The 9,050-nt window shown below is 39.0% G+C and overlaps 1 protein-coding gene across 1 annotated transcript in view; it reads right to left on the bottom strand.

Annotated features, from left to right (window-relative positions):
• Positions 1–494: 494 nt before the first annotated feature.
• Positions 495–9,050, bottom strand: part of LOC104941429 (beta-galactosidase-like) — a 19,967-nt gene continuing 11,411 nt past the window's right edge. Inside the window, exons 3-14 of the mRNA XM_010766529.1 lie at positions 6,246–6,340; positions 5,953–6,133; positions 4,132–4,187; positions 3,923–4,044; positions 3,669–3,709; positions 3,444–3,556; positions 3,229–3,303; positions 3,036–3,125; positions 2,647–2,760; positions 2,150–2,281; positions 1,675–1,908; positions 495–1,109 (exon numbers count right to left, since the gene is read on the bottom strand). Coding sequence (XP_010764831.1) covers positions 855–1,109; positions 1,675–1,908; positions 2,150–2,281; positions 2,647–2,760; positions 3,036–3,125; positions 3,229–3,303; positions 3,444–3,556; positions 3,669–3,709; positions 3,923–4,044; positions 4,132–4,187; positions 5,953–6,133; positions 6,246–6,340 — 1,508 coding nt within the window. The 3' untranslated portion in view covers positions 495–854. The remainder of the gene's footprint in view (positions 1,110–1,674; positions 1,909–2,149; positions 2,282–2,646; positions 2,761–3,035; positions 3,126–3,228; positions 3,304–3,443; positions 3,557–3,668; positions 3,710–3,922; positions 4,045–4,131; positions 4,188–5,952; positions 6,134–6,245; positions 6,341–9,050) is intronic.

Genomic DNA, 9,050 nt, shown 5'->3' with positions numbered 1-9,050 from the left:
ATAAAACTGAAGTTGAACCGCTGATCTGATTCCAACAGTGCCTGATTAATTATTGGAAATGTGTGTACGTGCGGTGTGGGAATGTGTGTGTGTGCGTGTGGTGGGTCAGAATTAGGGTCACTCATTCCAGAAAAATCACTTTATCTTCATAGAGCTGAACCCCTACTGTGAGACAGGGCTGGCAGAGCTGGCTATAGACTATGAATACTGATTCACTGTGTGTGTGTGTGTATGTATGTGTGTGTGTGTGTGTGTGTGTGTGTGTCTAGACACCACAAGTGGGCATTACAGGACACATGCAACTTTTTCAAGAAAAATCCTTTCAGCTTACTGTGAATAATTTGACCCCCTATTATAAAATAAATATATATTGTCTCCATCTTTATAGCGACACAAATATATATTATGTTGATCTTATTTTCTGGCTAGAATATACTGACACAATACAAAAGGAGATCCTTGAAGTATTATAAAATCACACTTGCTGAACAGCATTACAATCAATGCAAACCATTTATCAAAGATAATGTACATGTGAGCAGAGTCACAATGTATCCTCAGTTGTATGATAATATGGTATTTCTCTGATGTGTTTTTCACGATAAAATAAAACCTTCTACATAATAGAGCTTGATGTGATGTCTATCAATAGGCAAAAAAGAAAAGAAGGCTTTGAATACAAATAGAGAGCTCACAGTTATGTGATTGTTGAAATAATTATTTGGTTAAAAACACATTTCATCAGTTTTTGTAACATGTCCCAAATGAACTCTCTTTCACAAAACAGGTGCTGAAAAAATAGGCAGAAAGTGCAAATAGCTTCCTTTTAGTGCGGCTGTATGTTTCCCTTATTATCACAACAAATCATCTTTAGAGAAGAGCCTCCTCTGCTGTTCGAAGTCAGACTGTACTGGGCCATTCAGGATGGGGGTGTCGGTAAACTCCACGCTGCAGGGCCCGGGGCCGCAGGGGGCGTCCTCCAGCTCCAGCACAGTCACGTTGTTGGGTACAGCGTTGCTGAGGATGGAGGCAGGAACATAAAGTGTCACCTGAGGGCCCCGAGACGGCCAGTAGCGTCCCACGTTGAAGCCGTTAATCCAAACTTGCCCCTGAAAAAGAAATACTGATTATTAATGCCCTGTACTTTGTCATCATTAAACTAAAAAACCACACAATACTTTAGAACTATGAATAATGAAATCTGGGCCTGTGCTAAAGAAAGTCTTGACGAGATACACTTAAACAGCATGTATTTTATTAATTGTTTTTATTCTTTTTTCCACATTTAGTGAAGGCCTGAAGTTAATAATTATTTGCATTCATTTATGGTTATTTGTAATTATTTTTAAAATAATTTGAGTTAATCAGTATTCACCTGTTTTGTTAATGTTCTCAAATACAGATTAGAGTACTATGACCAACCATTATTAGAAATATTTGTTGATCCTATTGGCTAATTATTTTAGCTTTGTTTAGTTTCTGCAGGTTTGCTTAGTTTTTTCTTTTTAACCAACCCAAAACATGTAATGTAATGTAACCAACACAAAGATATTCAATTTAATGGATTAAAAATATTTTTGTTTTCCCCTGATACTCCATTACAATTGTGCTAATATTTGTTTTGGATGGCCAAACATTTTGAATTCTAACTTAATAAAAAATAACTGAACATACCTTCCTCCATTTGGGCAGCTTGATGTAGGTGTCCTGGGGGAGGTCCGGGATGCCGTCAGGAATGATGAAGCTTCCCTCGTAGAAGGTGGGGAGGGAGAGAGCAGCGGGGGGAGATGAGACTGTTGGTTTGGTTTCACCAAGGAGGCCCTGACTGACCGCTTCATCGATGCTGAGGCTGTACATCGTCCAGCCAGTGAGCGTGTCTTTCCCCAGAGTCAGGTTGGACACCAGGCCCTGTGCAGGGGAGAGCAAAAACTATTACAACAAATATTACACTGATATCCTACTTTGCTCAAAATGTAAAGTGTCAAAGAAAAATGTCAAATTCAAATCTAAAATATAATTTGGTTGCAGTTAAATAAACAGTCTTTTATCTTTTGCAAACCTGCAACTGATATCCAGTAAATCTCTGTGACTGTGAAAAGCAGGCAGTCATATGTCAAGACACACAAAGTACGGTAACTTTAAAATGTACCTTAAAGTCATTGATTTCTCTTCCGTAGTTGATTCGGCCCATATTCTCCACCAGTATGTCCAGCTGACTGCCGTCTTTCCCAGTCACATTGAGAGTTAAGGCCTTGTTCCTTTCAAAAATCCCCACAGCCACCTGAAAAATAAATCAGAATGGTCATATCAAAAAAATATTCAGAGTTTACTAACATTTGTAAGGACTAGCTATTACATTATTTATAGTAGTGAATATAATCCACTAATTCTATTAAAAATCACCAAAACAAAATTCCATTTACACAAAAAAACAGCTATAGGTTTCCAAATGTTTAATGTTGTAAAATGTACAAGAATATCAGCCTGTCTAAAATTGTTAAAATGGTGATGGTGCTCAGGACATATTCTGATGGTACCAATAAAGTACTGAGCCTTAAATTGAACTAATCTGGTGACAAGCAATGATCAGAAAAGGCATGTGGTTGGACCTGCACATAACATCTGATAAGAAACGATGAGTCTCACCCCGTCCACTGACAAATACGCTCTGTCATGGACGCCGTTCAGAGGAGACGACAGTGGTGTGGGTGTGTTGCAGTCAACAGGAAGTTTAGTCCTGTAGAGCACATAACCAAAGGCCTACAGTACATGAGATAGAGGAAGGAAATACACGATATATATATATATATATATCCATGAATGAATAACAATTATATGACAAAATATTGTTGGTGAATGTTACAGCCGCTGCCTTCCTGGGGCTGTTAAGGCTGTTAAACCTGTTTGTGTGTGTGTGTGTGTGTACACACATGAGCGGCGCAGTTCCTCCGACGTCCCGCCCTCGCTGCATCCGAAGAGGTGAAAAGAATGCAACAATACATTTTTCACTACTGAAAACAGACAAACATGAATACCTGGTTCAGTTCGATGAAAGTCTGAGGATAAATGCTTTTGACGGGGCCGGAGAAAGAAAGCATTTCTAAGGCATCTGAAATTGTTTGGAGCTGTGGAGGCAAAGGATTACTTTTTAGTATTAATATTTTATTTTTTAAATCATGTGAACAAACATTTTTGATTGATGAGTTAATAGAAACAAAGTGAACATACCCTTTTCATCCCAACAGTCCCATATCCATACTTTGGAGTTGTAGGTGGCATCGGTCCCTCTGGCAACTTACGATACTGTTGTCAAAAGATAAACAAGTTCTTCCAGGTGAAATACACAACTTATATGCTTTTCTTAATAGTAATAAAGCCCTTTGATATGATACAAAACAGCTAAAGTGATTTTAAAAGCAAAACTAGAGGCCTAATGTTCTTACCATTTTGATGACATCACGAATAGCAAAGTACTTCTTTGTGAGGTCTCCTGCTTCAGAGAGAGGGGCGTCGTAGTCGTAGCTCGAGGGCTGCGGGCCGTACGGTGAGTTGGCGCCTGAGATATCAAAAGGCAATCAGAGGGCGAGGTTCATCTTAGCGTTATCATTTTAGCAGCACAAAAGTCCCAAGTAGCTTTGTGACATCAAAGTCTGTTAAGGTTCACTCACCATTCCAGTATCCAAAGTTTGTCCCTCCTATGAACATGTACCTGTGGAGAGAGCAGTTACGGTTAAATGAACAGAAATGAGGCACAAAGACATTTAAATAACTTGGAACTGCAAGAACAAGACATTGCCTCTCGTGATTCTCTAACTTCAAGAACATGTATTTATATTTGTAAAATGTCACCCATCATAATGACATCTTAAGTGCAATAGTAAATGCCTTCAGGGTGTCTGAACCTGTATATCTGTAGACTCACATGTTGACGTTTGCTCCCATGGCCAGCATCTCATTGAGGGACTTGGCCACAACGGCGGATGACACGACAAAGTGAGGAGACCCCCAGTGGTCCAGCCAGCCAGTGTAATACTCAGAGTTCACCTGTTAAATCAGGAGGAAACCCTATGAGCGCGAGAGAAACACTTGTGTGGTTTGGAAATCACAAACCGTATGAGGGAAAATACTTGCCAAAGGTCCATGAGGTTCTGCGTGTCTCTGTGCATTAAAAGCAGCCGTTACATTACCTAACAGGATTAAAACAGAAAGATAAGCTCACGTGTGTTTGTAGGATTTCCTACTGACTAATCCAACACATGACACTAAGTCAATGTGGAAAGAAAACCATGACCCATGGTTTGTAATGCATTTTATCTGAAGATAAATACAACTACAGTGGGGAAAAAAAGTATTTAGTCAGCCACCAATTGTGCAAGTTCTCCCACTTAAAAAGATGAGGCCTGTAATTTTCATCCTAGGTATACCTCAACTATGAGAGACAAAATGAGAAGAAAGAAAAAAAATCCAGAAAATCACATTGTCTGATTTTGAAAGAATTTGTTTGCAAATTATGGTGGAAAATAAGTATTTGGTCACCTACAAACAAACAAGATTTCTGGCTCTCACAGACCTGTAACTTCTTCTTTAAGAGCCTCCTCTGTCCTCCACTTGTTAACTGTATTAATGGCACCTGTTTGAACTCGTTATCAGTATAAAAGACACCTGTCCACAACCTCAAACAGCCACACTCCGAACTCCACTATGGCCAAGACCAAAGAGCTGTCAAAGGACACCAGAAACAAAACCAGGCTGGGAAGACTGAATCTGCAATAGGTAAACAGCTTGGTGTGAAGAAATCAACTGTGGGAGCAATTATTAGAAAATGGAAGACATACAAGACCACTGATAATCTCCCTCGATCTGGGGCTCCACGCAAGATCTCACCCCGTGGGGTCAAAATGATCACAAGAACGGTGAGCAAAAATCCCAGAACCACACGGGGGGACCTAAGCCGCGTTCACAGCGGAGTACTTTTCCCACTTTAGTTCCGATATAGTTCCGAAATGTCGCGTTCAAACCAAAAAGAGCCGGAACTAAAATGAGTTCATGAGAACCTTTTTACCCCCTTTTTGCCTAATCCACCCCCAGGGATTTATTCCGGTGTGAACGCGATCTGTACTTAGTTCATCAGAACTAAAGAGTTCTGATGAACTAAGTTCTCATGAACCTTTGTGGGAAAAGTACTGCGGTGTGAAAGCGCCTTTAGTCAATGACCTGCAGAGAGCTGGGACCAAAGTAACAAATCTGATGACTGATCCGTGTAAAGGAAAGAATGAATGGGGCCATGTATCGTGAGATTTTGAGTGACAACCTCCTTCCATCAGCAAGGGCATTGAAGATGAAACGTGGCTGGGTCTTTCAGCATGACAATGATCCCAAACACACCGCCCGGGCAACGAAGGAGTGGCTTCGTAAGAAGCATTTCAAGGTCCTGGAGTGGCCTAGCCAGTCTCCAGATCTCAACCCCATAGAAAATCTTTGGAGGGAGTTGAAAGTCCGTGTTGCCCAGCGACAGCCCCAAAACATCACTGCTCTAGAGGAGATCTGCATGGAGGAATGGGCCAAAATACCAGTGTGTGAAAACCTTGTGAAGACTTACAGAAAACGTTTGACCTCTGTCATTGCCAACAAAGGGTATATAACAAAGTATTGAGATGAACTTTTGTTATTGACCAAATACTTATTTTCCACCATAATTTGCAAATAAATTCTTTAAAAATCAGACAATGTGATTTTCTGGATTTTTTTTTCTCATTTTGTCTCTCATAGTTGAGGTATACCTAGGATGAATATTACAGGCATCTCATCTTTTTAAGTGGGAGAACTTGCACAATTGGTGGCTGACTAAATACTTTTTTGCCCCACTGTATACACAACATACTGTATCATCACATAACTGAACATGTAAACCACAATCAATATTTAGTGTAATTTGCATTGAGTTGATGAGACCTGGGCCAAAGTCCACAGTGGCGTAGAGGCCTTGTATTGAGCCACACTTGAGGAATTTGAGTCCAGCTCCATCCGTGGTGAAGAGCACCACCTCCTCGCCCAAGTGGGACCGGAAAAGCTTAGTCAGGTGACGCATGTAGTTGTAGTCACAGGCGAAATAACTGCCATATTCGTTCTCCACCTACCACACACAGCAGGAGGGAGATGTTATGACTTATTCGTGAAGTACTGTAATTGTACGTAATGCACAACAACTAAAGACACAAACCTGCAGGAATCAGCCCAGGACTCACCTGCACAGTGATGATAGGACCCCCGTTCTGGTAGAGATATGGCTTTATCATGGGCAGTAACTTTCCCATCCACTTATCTACTGCCGCGATGTAATCTAAAATACACATTGAATTTGTATTTATTTAATTAATTGAAGACCGTGATAATGCATTTGACATGGAAACAAGATTTTTCAGATTTGTTCAATTACAACTTTTGTTCCTAGTTGTTTAAACCCTTTTAGCTTTTAGGATCATGAAACCACAATGTAATACAAGGGGAGAAATACAATACATGCCATAGTGCAGAAATACACATGCAGCAATAGACATGGGTCATTCAAAGTCAATCTCTTAAACATGGGTTCAACTCTGGGATGGAGCTAATTTTCTGCCATAACTCCACAAACAAACTAAACAGGTTTTACAAATTACATCTACAACATTTTTATTTTACAAGTACAAAACTTTTTCTTCTCACGGCGGGATATTACTGCCAAAAGTGACATTTGGCAGTAATATTCCGCTGTGGCCGGCACATGTTCCACGGCAGCAGGGGGCGCTACTGAGTCCATTTGGAAGGCGGGAGGTTGAGCAGAGCATGGAACAGCCCTTGCCAGCCCGATGACAGCGGTGTTTCTAGCGATCTGGGTCAGTGTTATAGTGATAATATTATAGACAAGGTGAATTTAGCGATCACAACGAAAACAGCCAAGACACATATTGAGCCCAGAAAATGAATGTTATTAGGGCTGTAAATATAATAAGCCTTTGTCTAAAATGGACAACATTGTATCTAAGGAGATTTAAACTATATAGCGATTCTGCACTCGGTCAATCAGCTGCTCTTCATTTTCTTTCCTGCTGTATTCAATGAGTGATACAAATAATTTTTTACCATAAGTTCTGAATAAAACTGATACTGTTGGACTCGGTACTAGTTGACTGCTACCATAAATAAAAGGAAGTAAATTTACTGTGTACTTTGTGAGTAATCCTCTGTCAGAGTCCCCTCCGTATAATGCATGTTTTCTGCTATCTTTGATGAGTGATAAAAAGACAATTTTACCATAAGTTCTTAATGATATTGAGACTGCTGGACTCAGTATTCTTACACCTACTATCACAATACATTGAAGTACTTCTAGTGTGTGTTTTTTTTTTAATCCTCTGTCAAAGTCCCCTCCTGAGAACAAAATCAAGCCACTTCTGCTAAGTTTGATGAGGGAAAAAAATATTTGTTGCCATTAGTTCTTCGTGAGATTGACACTGTTGGACTCAGTACTAGTCCCACAAGTACTATGAAGTACTTTTACCGTGTACTTTTTGAGTAATCCTCTGTCAATGTCCCCTCCTGAGTACAATAATGCATGTTTCTCTGCTATTTTGAATAAGCGTTAAAACACCTTTCTTATGAGACTGATATTGTTGGACAGAGTACTTTAAGAGGATGGTGGACATGATATCAGCAATACTTCCAGTCAGTACTCCAGCAGCAGCATTTTACCCCTTGGAAAGTCTTTAGAGTCTGGCCTGGATAGCTGGTCACAAATATCCTTCAGCAAAGTGACACACCCGTGTGACTCTTGTTGGCCTCTTATGGGGCTGCTGTCTTTTAAATAGGATTATTTCTCTGATCCTAGTTCAGTCCTCTCAGATTCTTCCATCAGTCCCAGTCATTGCATGTCTGTCAATAGAGCTTCGAAAAATGTGTCCAATTCAACAAAATGTTTTTGGAAGGTCAGAGCTAAATAATAGATTGTTTGATTGTGTAATTACAAGGTGAGAGAAAATACATCCTATTAAACTTATTTTATTTACTTTTCCATGGTGTACATATACTTACTTGTATTACATGTTGAACCACATGCTGGATATCTTCCCCAGCCTCAAGGAAATACAATAAATGGATTCATAATTTAACATTTTTATAAAAATTTATAAATTAATAATGTTGTGTGCAAACATTTCAAATTGAAATATAAAATGAAAAATAAGTTTACTTTTGAAATGATTTCTCACAACCTTTCTAAATTATACTAAATTATTAAAAAAGGTTTCGTCAATATACGTTTTTCTGCCTAAAATAGTTAAAATTGAACGTAAATTATATCAAACACCACATCCATGGCAATTAACCCACTTTTGCCCGCTATTTAAATTGAGTTTGGTTGAAGTTAATAACAATATTGATATTATATAGATATATAGCATATAATTGATGCAGTCTTTCTGAACACTTTTAAAATACTGCAAATGAAGAATATTTGTAATGTTCTGCACAGATAGTGCCTTAACTTGAATTTGAAAACACGTGGCAACTTTATTAATACAGCAGTTGAAAAGATTTGTGGAAAGAAAAATTCTTCATGGGCTTCAATGGCTCTCTAGATAAAGGGCGTTTTATGGTTGATTCTTATCCTCACATAGTGGTTTGTTTAAATAACTAGTGACATTTTAATAAATATTGCAAAAAAGGGCTCCAAAAAAGGCATATATATATATAACCTGGCCGGCTTAACCAGTGTGTATTTCTTCAAGCACCAAGATTCACATTCCCAACTACGGGGTACTAGTTTTTACTGGGGAGATTTCACGACTCACGGTTCCTGGAGTATAATACAAGACAGTGATTACAATGTAGTTGGTAATAATTTGGTAAGAAGAAAGGAAAAACGAGAAGAGAATTGACGGCCTTATCAAGGACAGAAATTCAATATTGGGTTACATGTCAGGCACGTGGTAAAATTCCGAAAGTATTTGTTCCGTAAAAATGACATACACAAACCCTCTTTATTGTGTTAGTTTACCGGGTCTTAACATGAA

This window comes from Notothenia coriiceps, unplaced genomic scaffold (genome assembly GCF_000735185.1).
Source record: "Notothenia coriiceps isolate Sejong01 unplaced genomic scaffold, NC01 NC01_scaffold00003344, whole genome shotgun sequence".
In the NCBI taxonomy this organism is placed as follows: Eukaryota; Metazoa; Chordata; class Actinopteri; order Perciformes; family Nototheniidae; genus Notothenia; species Notothenia coriiceps.
The sequence above is the reverse complement of the archived record's forward strand: the minus strand, read 5'-3'. Positions and strand labels throughout refer to the sequence as shown.